Source organism: Augochlora pura, chromosome 2, assembly GCF_028453695.1.
Source record: "Augochlora pura isolate Apur16 chromosome 2, APUR_v2.2.1, whole genome shotgun sequence".
NCBI lineage: Eukaryota > Metazoa > Arthropoda > Insecta > Hymenoptera > Halictidae > Augochlora > Augochlora pura.
In genome coordinates, this window is record NC_135773.1 from 15,669,590 (window position 1) to 15,684,988 (window position 15,399).

The 15,399-nt window shown below is 39.1% G+C and overlaps 1 protein-coding gene across 5 annotated transcripts in view; it reads left to right on the top strand.

Moving 5' to 3' along the window:
* Positions 1-15,399, top strand: part of Mam (neurogenic protein mastermind) — a 429,033-nt gene that overhangs the window by 392,988 nt on the left and 20,646 nt on the right. For all 5 annotated transcript variants that reach the window (XM_078195843.1, XM_078195853.1, XM_078195846.1 and 2 more), the window contains one exon: positions 6,093-6,416. In XM_078195843.1, coding sequence (XP_078051969.1) covers positions 6,093-6,416 — 324 coding nt within the window. The remainder of the gene's footprint in view (positions 1-6,092; positions 6,417-15,399) is intronic.

Consider the following 15,399-nt stretch of genomic DNA (forward strand, 5'->3'; position numbering starts at 1 on the left):
TAATATACTTTGTCATCATACATTATATTGTAATATAAATATTATAATTATGTATGTATGTATATTATATCATGTATTATAAGTGTTTGATTAATATAGTAGACTCTCAAAACATTGATATATTAATTCGAACTTACAAGAATGATTAAATGAAAATAAAATGTGAATGTCTCTTACGTCTTGTAACTGATAAAGACAATTTTGATTTTGCATAAAGATCTACAGTCTAATCAGAATATATTATATTTGAATATATCTAGAGTAGATGCTCAAATTATCGTGTCTATTCCAATTTTCGTGGCGCCGGATTAAAAACGTGTCGAAAATTAAATTGACACCTCTCCCTGAATCTAACATGTTGTTAGTTTAAACATAATAAAGAAATAGAGTTCATCAATTTATGTGTAAAATATTTCTTCTTTTGCACGTTCTTCACCCCTTGACTACGGCAGACTTTGATATGCACCGGCCTTACCATTTGACAGGAATTGAGTTGCTATGTGCGCCGAAGACGGCGAATTTTGGGTAGGGATGCATTTTTATGAAAACATATCTCAATAATCAAGAAACTAAATTTCATTACATTAAAACAATATTATTTCTTCCTTCATATTCTGAATCGGATTGCTACATTGAATATTTAATATCATTGTAAGGCTTTTCTCACAACATATCTAGTAATCTAGCAAAGTGTGATATAATTCGTAACATGGATAAATACAAAATTTTACATCACATTTCTTACATTCGTAATGTGTTTCACTTCTTTTGTTACGTTTCCGTTGCACTACATATTTGCGCCGTTTATCTAATTGTGGTAAGATCTATCGGAATAATTATCGATAGAATTGTCAGGACGCCTATAGGCGCTCTTGGTATTACAGACGCAAAATTTCCAAGGGGTTAATAGCCAAGGGGTTAATTCGGAGCTGCAAAAATTGAGACATTCATCTTTATCATTTCTTCGTATTGCATAGTTTATGCAAAGTATTCGCGTTACAATCATAATTTCACTGCAAATATTTTTATGCAAATATACAAAAGCTAACTTTCGTATACGAAATTGAACAAAATAGTCGAGTACTATGTACATATCTACTATCACTGTGTATGTTTGCACGACGAACTATATTGCTATTACAATTTATTTTTCTTTTGCTGCCGTTTTAAGGTATAAACAATTTCCGTACGCGGCCCGTTTAAAAATCGCAAAGCAGTCGTAGCTAAGTAACTCGTTAACTGTCCAACCATAGACATTCCCGAGTAATTTGCTAATTTACGTTTTTTTCGTCTGGACTCGCGGACGGATTAGCAGTCGGCATTGTTTGCCGTGTAATTCGTGGTCGAAGAATGATCGTAGGCAGACCGGATTAGCATCGTGTCGCCGGGAGACAAAGGCCTCGTCCCGTTCTCGCCGGCAACTGAATTTCTATCGCAAACCCGTCGAATAATAAGAGGTCTCGCGACGGCGACGACGCGTTCTCCTCCTCGGCCTCGGACCACTTATTGGTCGTCTCCGTTTCGCCTCCCGTTCCTTTGTCCGTACGCGCCGTATGGAGATCGCCTGGAGAATCTGTTGTACCTCGTCACCGCGTTATTATAGCGAAACGACTTATGACCGGCGCGCCGCGTTCGTGTTCCGAAGTGTCACAAGGTCTCGGATCGTGCGCGCACTCTGCGTAATCGAGCCAAGCCTCGATCGTCTCCTATAGATACGAAATTTTCAGTCGGTTCGATGCTAAATATATCGATCGGAGTGCCGGTCGCCTCGAATATCAATGACGCAGGCGTATCTGCGAATCGTCGAAGTGCTTCGGTGATCTGTTTACGCAATTTCGCGGACGCGTCCGATTGCGAAGTGAGTTTTTTTTCCTAAGGATCGGTCGAAACTTGAGTTTTGGATTCGGCAAGGTTCAATCGGAAACTCGGGATAATTAGCGTTATTATTTTTCGAAAGTGTATCTACTTCACCAGTAAGTCAAATCTTGACAAATTTCTTACATGAAATCAAACTATCTATTGGGTATAATTAAATGGAAGTTAAATGTAGCTATAATTTTATTTTCTAGTTTAATTTTACAACTTAAACGATTGTAATTGATCGGCGAATTCGTATCAATTAAAACGTGTGTAGACTATAAATGCAAACAGAATTAGTTTATAATTAGTTCCGTTAGAAAATAAAAAATGTCAAAATAGTTGACACCAATATTTTTTTATTTGTTTGTATCAGTGACGATCTAAACGATTGTTGTAGACTTATTCTTTAGGAAACTATTCGGTCTAATAACCGAAAAAAGTTATTCCGAGTATACTTATAATTAGATCATTTTATTATTGATATTAAAAAACTAATAGATAATAGTCTTTATTAATTCCACAATGTAACGCAATTATCTATTAGACTTATTCACCTAATCGTGGCACATTTTTTGCACGTAAAAGTGACACTGTCACGAGAAAAATGAAACGAACAATTAGCTCAATACACGAGACATCAAGTTCTGAGTAGAGAAACGATGTACGAGAATGTTTAAATTATACTCTCGAATTTTTGGGTCTTGATACAATTGCCAGTTTTTCAGTGGCAGTCGTTTAAAAATTGAATAGAACTTGAGTGACCCAGCATGACATACGTGAACCGCGTAAGTGTGACAGCGGATGGTTAAAATTAGGTGCTTCGTGCTATCAATCTGTAACCTATTTTACAGCTGTCGCGCTGGATAAATTCAGTCGGTCTTCTAACCGCGCGATTTCTACAGGATCATTAACAAAGTTGCGTATCTGCATTCTTCGCGGCAGTTTCTACATTGCTTCTTTCCGTCCGTGAATGCGATAATTGCGCCGTTCGCCTAATTTTATCCGGGTATTCGCGTACCACCGTCAGGCATAACGACCGTTCGCAAAAACGTTTTCCAACGGTGATCGGCCGTCGAATTGTTCAAAATCTCGTAATGGCATGCTAATAAGCGGGAAATAGACGGCCGCGCGCGTGTATGCAAACTAGCTTTCCAATTCAAAAACAGTCGGAATGCGGTCCACGGTGTCCATATCGCGGCACTTTCTACCGGTTTATGCATTGCTGCAACGATTCTTGTTCGCCGAAGCCGTGGTAATCTCCGCCGCGTGTGGCAAGATCTAGTAAATCAGCATTTGTAATGACAGAAGAAAAACCACCGGGAACAGGATCGGGAGAAAGTCGATGGATTCATTCGGCAAGCCGATGTCACTAGCGGGATGCGACTTGCGAAATAGTCTTGGCTTCGGCCATTTTTCTTTCATACCTCGAAGCTACAAACAAACCGCTATTATTGGTGATGCTACTCAAAGGAAAAATTAAAATCTTCGATTTATAGTTTCGTGGAATAACTTTTTTTTATATATAATTATGCGATATATATGTTTAATCATTACTTTAGCATTTACTACAGAATAGTTACAAACTGCTACAAATATTAGAGTATGTATATTGAATGGAACAAGAAACAGAGAAATATGATGAAGTTCGAAAAAAAATATTAAATCAACGAAATTGCCATACAATTAGAATGTTGAGATAAAATAGTTACAAATTGCTGCAATTGTTAGGGCATGTAAGTTGTATAGAATAAGGACAAAAGGAACATGATCAAGTTTGGAAAGGATATTAAGTGAACAGAATTACTATCAGTTAAAATATTCACATAAAATAGTTACACATTATTACAGTTATTAGAGTACGTAACTTATATTAAAAAAGCATCAGATGAAAATTATAATTTTTGAAGACATAAAATCAACGATATTGTCGTACAATGAAAATTTAAAAATTAAACAGTTACAAATTAATACAATTATTAAAATAAATTGTACTGAACAAAAAAAATTATAAATTTCGAAGGAACTATAACATCGACAAAATTTCCATCCCTTAACATTTTTAAATAATACAGTTATAAATTACTACAATTATTAGAGTGCATAAATTATAGCGAACGAGGAATAGGGGAAAACGACGAATTTTGAAAAGAAATTATAAAATCAACAAAATTGCGTGCAGTTCAAATTTCAAAATAAAATAAATTGAGCACCTGGTCCTAACCAACCGTAAAAACTTTGATCGTCTACACAAGGGTCGATGTCGCACGCTCTCACTGAAAAGTTCCAAAACGCCCGTAACGACGACGTCGACGCTTCGGTCTCGTTTGGACCCTAAACGCGACATTCCGGACACGTGGAGGCAGTCGCACCCCTGGAAGGGTAGCTGCTGAACCAGGTAGGGTAAGCGGAAGCTCGTACTAGATTACCGCGGCTCGATTGCCAGGGTCAAGAGTCATCGAAGCCGTACAGGCCTCGTCCAGGTCGGGCTGGCGGTGCCCTTTCCCACCCCGGCGACCCTCCAGCCCACCGTCCGACGAGATATATGAAGAACGGTAGCCATTTTGTATCAGTAGGCAACGATGCCGGTCGACGACAGGACAATAGTCGCCACTTGTCCGCCGGTTTTTTGCCGCAATCGAAATTCCAGGCCGCCTGCGGCGTCGCACCGGCGATATCTGTTGTTGCTGCAAGCGCCGCATGATCCGATCTACCTTCGACCGTGGATCATACCTAACAGAGCGAATCATATCGCCGTTTTGCGGCCGTGGGGCGAGCCTGGACAATTGGTGCACCCTGCTTGTGAGAGACCAGAGGCTGCACGCTCCGCGCTGTTAGGGGTGTGGAAGGATGTTAGTGTCATGGGGAACACGTGGGATCGGTAGATAGATCGGCCGTGGATGAAATGAATTTTATTTCCAGTCGTTTATACCGGGTGCTCTTGGGAGCGTTTCTTTTAACGGTCTCGAACATGGCGGTTCTGGAGCTTTGTTCTCTCATTCGTGTGAGATAGGAAAGATTGTTGCTTTGAAAATATCGTTGTTAATATCTCATACAATTTATTATCTTATATTTTGTCGACGCTTGTGCATGACTGAAAATTGACGTACTGTGTTTTAGAATAATTTTAATATTATGAAATTTGGTTATATTTAACACTAAACCTACCAAAGCTATCAATATAGTTATTTTTCTTTTTAACATTTATTAACATTGTGAAAATGTTTTTGTGAGAAATTCTTAGACAGGCTTTTCTAACATTATGGTGACCAAATAAATCCAATTTTGTCAATGCTAAATATTATCAAATTGGTTATTTTAAAATGAGAAACTATGAAAAGTGACAAAGGGTTACAACAGTAGACATATTGAAAGAAACTAAGAATGTCGAAGCACCAATTTGAGCTTATTAAAATTATTAAAGAACCAAAACTCTCGTACTTACATTTAACTGTTTATTATGTACGTTCATCTTTTGAAATATATGCATTTAGCTTTTCACTACAGGGTGTTCCAAAATTCACTTGCAGTCGGGAAATGAGGGATTCCCGAGGCCATTTGAAGTAACTTTTACCTTTGCTAAAATTTAATCCGCGGCTTTGTTACGAGTTATTAACAAAAAACTGTAACCAATGAGGGGAAAGGCCATCTTAACCCATTCGCTGCCAAGGACGAGTATACTCGTCCTACTTTAAATATATTATAACATGCAGGCTTTTGAATTAGCAAATTTTTTGTGGCCACAAACATAAATATCCCCCCTACCCCCATTGCCAACGACGAGTATACTCGTCTTTGGTTTTCTGCTTCTAAATGATTTTGTATGATAATATATGTGCTCTTACCAAGAAATAACAAGGTTTTGGTAAACAATAGCACTCAAAATATAAATGGCAATAGGAATGACTTCATATAATTTAGGCTTGGCAGCGAATGGGTTAAACTAGTCGAGCACGCCTCTTATTGATCATTGTTTCTCCTTAATAAGTCGTTAACGATGCATTGGAGAAAATGTTTGTAAAGGAAAATTACTTCAAATGACCTTAGAAACCTCTAATTTCCAGATTGTGAAACACGTTTCGGATACCCTGTATATACATTCAGCTTATCATTATGTACATTTAGCTATTCACTGTGTACATTTACCTATTCGCAATGTACATTCAGCAATTCACTATGTAAATTCAAGTTTTCGCAATGGGCACAGAATGAACGAAGTTGTGTCTCTGTTACAGGTGTCAGCAGGCCAGCACATGCAGCTAACAGGAGACCTGAAGGTGTCGGTGGCAGCTCAGCAGGGCATGTACTTCACCCAGCAGCAGACGCCGAACCAATCTGGGCCCGGTGGTCAGAACGACACCTACTGTTCGGTCTCGCAGTCGCAGACCATCAACTTCACGCAACAAAGCCTGAGACGCACAGCGGCGGGCGGCGTTCCTCAGCCAGCGGGGGCGGCAGGGCCTCGCAGCCATCCGCAGCAAGTGCCGCCTAATCAAGTGGACCAACACCAGCACGCGAAGATCATCCAGCAGCAGCAGCAGTTGATGCGCGCACAGCAGGTACGTGGTGGCTTCGGCCGTCTTTTTCCCCGAAATCGATCGATCGGTCGGGGGCCGCGTTCGCCCGTGAACAGGGGCCGGTGGTTTACGGTTCAATTACCTAATAGCGGTGAACGATTGTTATCCGCGGCTAATAGAAACGGTATTTAACCGGGACTGGGAAACAGTCGGCCCGCTTAATCCAAGCAATTTCCGTGTTCGCGGTTATACATTCGAGCTGCGTAGATGAAACTCCGACGACCTTTCGGACAGCCTTGCCTCGAAATTGATTTTCCTGGTTCCCCTATTTTGCATTTGTATTTAGGCTATAGTAATTTCTCCAGCTTCGTTCCTCATCTCAATGAAATGGGTGACTTGGGAAGAGGGTATATAATTGTAGTTGCCGATTATCAACAATTATGAGAATGAGTCGCGAGTTTCGAATGATCGTATATCTTTCCGAGTTGTTTATTTTTGTTTCCAAGTTGAACAATGCGGGGATAAATGACTATACTTAAACTACCGTGTTGTTAGAAGAGAAGCAGTAATTTGAATTGAACATTAGAATTATCTCAAATGTGTAGATCTTACTGTGATAGAATTGTATTTGTTTTGCAACTACACTGTTGGAAACAATTGTCGTTCTATACAAATGAATATTAGACCCTGGAATTTCAGATTTGGAAATACTTTAATGTCATTCGAACGTTATATAAGCTGTGACAGTATTTAAATAATATTATACAACATAGTATTTATCATTGATTTTTTTTCATCGAATTTACACCCGTTTAGAAGTAACATTTTTTTGGAATACAATTGGTTTTAACCAATCAGTTTTTTAACACTATTCCTTGCTGTGCTAACGGTACAAAAATAACTATTTTGAGTAGGTATATACGTGAAATTGTTGATAAAATGGGGACTAGAAGAATTATTACATCAAAATAATACTGCTCGAAATAATTATATCATAGACAAAGTTTGGATAAAAATTGACCAACTTCGACTGACGATAACTCTGCGAGAAGTCATCGTACGATGATGGAATTTTTTTTAAATAAAAGCTTAAATCTCTACTTTAAGACAATATTTCTCGATTTGCGTGTCACTGTAATATTAGCCGCAATTAACACGTACATTGAATAAATAACTCATAAACGTATCCTCATAACTCATAAAAGTATTTGAAAATCGTTGCGTTAACAATTTCGATACCACGAAAGTTGCACGCATATTTCTTGCATGACACGATTTTATCGATCGCAACTATCCCGAAGAGCACCGAAAAGATTACAAAAGACATCGACGTATCGCGAAAAACTGAAATCCGGCTCGTGCAACTGTCCGACTCATCATTCCCGGGAACATCGACGTTCCTTTTTCCTTGCGTCGAAGAAATTCTTTTGGAACATGCTCGGACACAGTGTCCGACCATGCCGTAATTCAGAAAACATTTCTGCAATGATTTTCTGGAGCGTGGAGACTGTCAAGGATTGCGGGTAAGCGATCGACAGCGTTGCACCAAGCACAAACGTTTCACGGTTTAACAATTTCCAAGTCCGCGGCGATCATGCAACGACTCCCTCTCTCTCTCTCACTCTCTTTTTCTTCATGGCTGTCTGCAGAGCCGGTGTACCGATTACACGATTCGTTTGGTCGCAAGATGGGCGGCGGCGAGACGCGGGACGAATTGTTCGGAACCCGTTCTCGGTTCGTTGAAATCGACGCCGTGTTCGGTGCAAACGACCCCGCATCTCGGAAAAGTTCCTCCGCGACGCTTACAGCCGATCGGGATCGGCCGATTATCAAACAGTAGAAAGGATCGCGATATCGTCGCCCGGCGCATTATCCGAAACATTAAGCCCGTATCCGCCGCGTCGGTTCAGTCGCTCCACGCTCTCTCTTTCTCTCTTCCTCTTCCTCTTCCTCTCTCTCTCTCTCTCTCCCTCTCTCTCTCTCTCTCCCCCCCCTCTTTCTCTCCTCTCTTCTCTTCTCTCCTCGGCGCGATGCACTCGTGTGCAACAGGTATCGCAGCTCCTTTGCAACTTCTGTTCCATCGTGCTGAAAGAACCCGGCGCAAATAGGACGAGCTCCTTCCAACGTGGAACGGCCACCCAGCCCGCCGCGGAACAATGAATGGAAACTTTTTCTTGTAACCGGGAAATCTGCGCTCGCGTGCACTTCCGCCGGATGATACGACGTTGAATAATATTTCCATGCAGCTGTCTTCGCTTTCTTTCCATGCGATACCGCTGTTCGCGGTCCAAACCGCTCCTGTCTCTAATCGTATCGATTGTTTTACAATCGCGACCGGTTGCCACGATTTGCTCCGATCGATGCAACGATGCTGCGATTTTATTCAATGCATCTTACGTTACGGTAATTTTCTGGGACGAAGGCAACGTTGCTGCTATCTTGTTCAATGGGTGTAACATTGCTGCGATTTTGTTCAATGGGTGTAAAGTTGTTGCGATCTTATGAGACGGAAACAACATTGCTGGAATTTTGTGAAACGGAAGCGACATTGTTGCGATTTTGTGCAACGAAAGAAACATTGTTGCAATCTTGCGCTACTGAAGCAACACTGTGTTGAGATCTTGTACAATGAATTTGTTCAATGGATGCATTGTTGAAACTTTGTCCAATCAATGCATCGCTGTAACTTTGTTCAATTACTGCGCTGCTGCAATTTTGTTTCATGGGTGCACCGTTGCAGCTTTGTTCACGAGATATATTGTTGCTGCTTTGTTCAATAGATGTCGAAATCTTGTTAATTGATACATGGTTGCAACTTTATTTACCCGTTGCATCGCTGCAACTATTTTCAAGGGACACATCGTTACGACTTTATACAATGAGTACATTGCTGCCATTTTGTTCAACAAGCGCATTGTTGCAGCTTTGTTCAATGGAAGCATCTATACAACTATATTCAAGGGACACATTGTTCTACAGCTTTGTTCCATAGATGCATCTTCTCTACCTTCTTTAATGGTTTCGGCTTTGTTTAACGGATGCATCGTTACAACTATTTTCAAGGAATGAATTGTTGCAACTTTCTTCACTAGATGCATCGTTGCAATTTAGTTGAATGAATGGGACGTTGCAACTCATTTGTTCAATTATAACAACGTTATATAACGAAATTACTTTTGCAACAATCCTGTACTGTTGTTACACCCTGTACAGCGAAGTTCATTGTCGGCGGAGTCGTTTAATCAATTATTTCCACCGTTCCGTGTGTATTGCGTGCCGGCTGACACCGTTTAGGACTCGCGATCTTCATCGGCTCGTAAACTGTTCGCTGCCCTTTGTTCCTGCGCGTGCACACACGCACGCCGGAACAATGTTTTGTATCGCGAGAGCGGCGCGCCGTTCCAGATTGCTCTGGGAATAATGCGACACGGACAACTTTGCAATCAGTCAACATTTGCATGCAATCATTTACATGTTGTCCGGCCGGGTATTCTTCATCTTTTATGCATTCTCGATTAGCATCCGAAGAAACTGTATCCGCGAGCCCCAATTACCGACACAGAGGCCACCTTTCCCGCGACATCGTGCCCACGAGTGTGTTCCCTTCACTTTGACAGCCGGGTGTCATCACGAAAATTCCATTCGGGTTTAACCCCTTGCACTATCATAACGAGTCAGACTTGTGATACAGATTCCACGCAAGTTCAACTAAATATGAATATTATCAATTTCTTCTACATCAAAATAAAAATAAATTCTTCTGGTATCAAAGCTTAGAAACAAAAGTACATAAAGACAATAAAAGGAACAGAAATTGTCTGGTCCTTTTATTAAAAATATTAATGATAAATAAGTGCTGATCAACGCAGCGCAAAAGGAATCGCAGTGCAAGGGTTTAAACATTTGAGAACACTATAGTTTCACATGTTTCCAATGCAAGAAAAATATATTAATTCTCTTGAATATTAAATTTACATATTTTCTAACTTTATCGTGGCTTTTCGAATATTATAGTGTGAATTATTGTTAATTAAATTGAAGATTCAGTCATTGTAGAGTCTTTGTAGGTTTACTAAAATATTTCTTGTTCTGTGTGCTCACAGTTTTGTACATGATCCCTGGCAAGACGTGGTCGAAACTTAATTCGAATATTGGATAAGGGATAAAGACTACAGTGAATAAAGATTTATTCTACACTCTTAAATAAATGTCTAATCGGTTAAAAATTTAACTAGATTAAAATTTATCGGAATATGATCTTATTCGTACAAAAATTCATTCAAATAAGATTTAAGTTATACCAAAAATAACCAATTTAGATAAAAGTGGTAAAATATAACGTTTTTCTTATAGTTTATCAACGTATTGGTCCCATGTTAACAAAATATAAAAACAGGAACAGTCAACAATTATTCACATTATTAGTCGAATAACTTTATAGTCTTTATTCGAACAAAGAATTCCGATTATTCTTTATTAATAAATTATTCGAATAAATAGATAGAATATTTTATTATACGAATAATTGTTATTTATTCGGATAATTATAAATATCTATAGTATCATAAATATTATAATATTATTTGTAATATTGTTTCGATAAATATTTATTCGAAATAATGCGAATATTCCCCATCTCTGATCTAATTATTTCTATTATAAGTGTAGGCTATCGGTGATATTATGTTTAACCCTCTATGGGCCCGTGTACCTTTCAGGTCACACAGTAATTTCACCAAATAATTTTAGATTTTTCACAAGATGGTATATACCTCTTGATTACATAAAATCCCTGAGATAGCCAATAACAATATCGATAACGGTTGACAGCGCCATCACCCTGAAATATCGAAGTAAATGCCTTATAAGTTGTTTGCAGATAAATATTTGAGAAAAAATTCGAGTAATAGAGGGTTTAAACAAACAAATTAGAATCGAAGAAAAATCATGATCTCTTCGACGAGAACTCGATCCGTGAATGAAAATGTTCATCGCTGCAGCGAGTTCAACACGATTGCGTAAACGCAGAGAATGCGCAACGAAAATAGCAGTCAATTATACTACAAATCAATTACTGTGTTCAAATAAACGTCTCTTCATTCCGTTAATTCCGTCGCGTTCCGAGGAACAATCGAAGCCGGCTGAATAAATTGCATTCATTAATTTTTTCGCCGATAAGGAAGCGGAGGCGCGTTGTCGGGCGGTTTCGCAAGAAGTCCGACGCTACTTTCAGGTCAATTTTATTAAAGAAGATTAATCGGTTGTGTAGCAGCCGTTTCGAATGAACTCGATAACGTCCTCCTACATTATCGTCATCGACGGGCACTCGATAAATGCTCGTAAATCTCGTGGAAAAAGAAAGAATTGTTCGAACAGAGTGCTCTAGGTATTTAGAAAATGACGACGGCGCGACAAGTGAATCATTCGAGTTAGATGAGACGCGCTTCCTGTTTCATTTAAGATAGAAACGAATGATAGGTTTAATTTCCTGTGACCTCACCCTGCCATAAATGTAACGATGCGGCCGCTGCACTCTTTATTTCGATCGTTTTGTTCGCGACGCGTCGCCGGTACTCGTTTCGAAGAAATTCTTTTAGCAAAAATAATAAATCATTCTCGCAAAAATCGCTCCGGAGCTTGCAATTATCTCTGTTAAGGATAGTTGTTCGCTTTGAACACATTTCTTGTGCTGCTTACGCTTAACAAATTCGACTCGGGTCCAAAAACTATTTGTTTACGAAAAAATCCGAACAGAAACTACTTAAAATCAGCTGAAAACTATTTAGAATATATTTAAGTTGCAGTTGAGACGTTTAAAACGCGATTTAAATCGTGTTAATACAATGCAGAAAGTTGTAAACTGCGATTTTCTTCAACTTTCTTATTTTTCGTAACTTATATTCTTCAGGGAAATAAAAACAAATCGTTTTTTTTCAGAGATTGAGTGTTTCATACGTAATCTAGCTGTTTGACCACACTGAGATTATATTTGGTACTTTCTAACATTCTTATCAGCAAGTGATTAAAAATTTTAGAACATAGCATTTATAATTGGTTTTTTTTATTTGTAAATGTTTTTTTTATTTCAAATGTTTAATTTAGTCATATTTCTATATGCAACTTTGCTAGACTGCTTAGAAATACTGTGATTCTCCTTACGCACGTGCAATTATGATGTTATCAACTATGTAAAAACAATCATAAATATTCTTGAAGAAAATGTGAAAGAAGCTAATTTTTTTCATTTTTCTTTACGCTTTTTTTACACATGTTTTTACACGAACTGCACACGTTGCAACTGACTTAAGCGCCGTGAAAAGAAGAAGTTGCAATTAATATTAAAGTTGCAGTTGATAGAAAAACTGCAATGAACAGCAAACCAAAGTGCAATTAATAGTCAACTTGCAATGAGCAGCAAAGTTGCACTGAACAGCAAAGTTGCACTGAACAGCAAAGTTGCACAGAACAGCAAAGTTGCACAGAACAGCAAAGTTGCACAGAACAGCAAAGTTGCAGTGAACAGCAAAGTTGCAGTGAGCGGCAAAGTTGCAACTCGGAGCTCTCTCGACAGCAATTTCTCAGTCACGATTAATCGACACGCCCTCAATTTCAAGGGGTCCGCCGGTTCGAGGCGCACGCAGACGTTTAATTTCGATGGTTTTCTCGCGGCCAATCGGAAACATCGATAAATAATGCTCCGCGGAGGAGAAAGTGGCGTGCAGATGATCGGCCTTAGCTTCTAGACAGAGATCGATATGCATCGGCTCGACATCGGTATTAACGTCGCGCGGTCACGTTGCACACGATTTATTAACGAATGACTCAGTTATCATACAAGCATTGCTCTAACGACGTTAAGGTATCGGGCCGAGCTCTCCCGATCGTGCTCCAGTTACTAATTGTAGGTTTCGCGCAATTGGTTAGTCATCCCTCGTCACCGTCGACCTTCCACTCCTCTCGGTTCTCTCTTTTTACCGTGTCCTCCCTTGCGTGCGACCCGACCTAACGCATTCTGGATCGCAAACGGAGCGCCAGCGCGTGGAAATCGCTTTTCCAGATGCGCTGACTGCGAGACTTGCGGATGGTAGGCCGGCTGCCATATACCTCTCACTCGCGGAAATTAGATCTTTTGGAACGACTTTCTGCAACAAATGCTGCTCCAAATGGAAACGTTCTCAAACATCGCGATAAACGATGTTGCAAGAAGCACACGTTTTCTTAGTATCAGTTTTGCAATACGCTGCAGCTGGAAACCAGGATATTTAAATTGTTCCGTTCTTATTCGAAGAACAGGCTGTCACAATTAATTTCGGATAAAAGATTACGCTGTTTATATGCTTGTCGACAAATGGTACGATTCGAACAAAATTCGATATTTTAACAAATATACCTCCCGTTAAATTATATATACATGTCGCAGTGAAGCATTTAACACATTGTCTGTATTGTAACACTGTGTTGTATTATTAGTGTTTTCTTTGCGACAAATAAAACAAAAATAAAACGTGAGAGTTATCAAAAAATTGAATGTAAATTTTTATTCTATGTTTATAAGTAAAGGTTTATTTCAAGCAAGAATGTGCACCTGTATAACAAGTTTCTTAACTTTTGTCGATGAGTGCATCTAAGATAAAAAAAGTTCAAAATGTCATTCTTTAATTCTTCCATCGTGCCAATCAATTGCAATTTTTGAGAATAATTTTTCTGCCATTATTTAGTAATCTAATAACATTCCAAAAGAATTTCGATCACCAGCCTGATTATTATAAAAATGTATTATTCCGTTTTAAAACGCGTTCGAATACTTTCTACGCCGACTGTAGACGTTGCATCATAGTTTTGATTATCATATGGCCATAAAAGAAGGACTCGTCCGAATTTCGTTCGCTTAGCAACGGAAGTTTTTGGCTACCGATGCACGTTGCACAAGCCCTCCGCCCTCTCTGCTCCCTCGGCGCAGGTCCGGTGCAGTACCGATGCCCCCTCCTGCAGCGGTGGATTGCATTTCCACTTCCTGGTATTACGCGGCCGCAACGAAAGCTCTCGGAACGCGACGACAATGAAGACAACGGTGACGGAAGGAGAGCGTAGACACCGGCCGACCGTATTCCTCGTTACCAACCGATACCTTCACCGTCTCACCTGCATTCTCTTCTGACCTCTCACTCTCTCTCTCTCTCTCTCTCTCTCTCCCTCCCCTTCGTTCGCCGTGTGACACCTCGCCGCTCTCTCCTCGCTGGAAATCTCCGATACGCGGCTGCAGCGAATTTGCGATTTCGTCGAGGCTTTGCTTGTGCAAATAATCAATAAATAAATAGAAAAATAGATTCAAATAAATAGAAAAATAGATTCAAACAAAATAAGTAAAGTAAATAAAATAAGGAGTTAATAAGTCTATCGGAAAACTTGAAAATCGAATCTTTAACATTAGATTTACCAGTCGAAATGACTGGTTTTGCAATTTCAATTCAACATTCCTACTGCATGTAACTGTATCCATAACTAAAGAATCAGTTTTTGAACTTTATGTTATTTTATATCTATTCTTAACAAATATACGTTTGTTATTTGTTAAGAATACATTGGGAATATACGACGTTCGGGGTTTCTACAAACAATTAAGCGTTTGATTAATTGATAATGTCTGTAAATCTATTGTATTTTCGTATTACAATTAATGTTATTCACGTTTTTTTTTGTCATATTTTAAAAGTGAACAGAGGCTGGAAATACCACTGAGCACTTTTTCTAGAGATCAGTCAGTCTGGCTGGTCTTGGTAGAAATAGGTATACGTAAATTGCTAGTAAATTTAGTGTTAATATATATTGATAAGCATTTACATCACAATTTATTATATCGATATTACCATATGTTGTTATCAGATTTTGATCACATTATTCTGATTTACCTTAATTGTGATAACCATCGCGTCATTGTAAACTCATTGAAATTATTAAACCATTGACTTCCTGTTTGACTTGCATCCGTTGCGATTGACACGAGAAATTTTTATTTCTCGTAAAG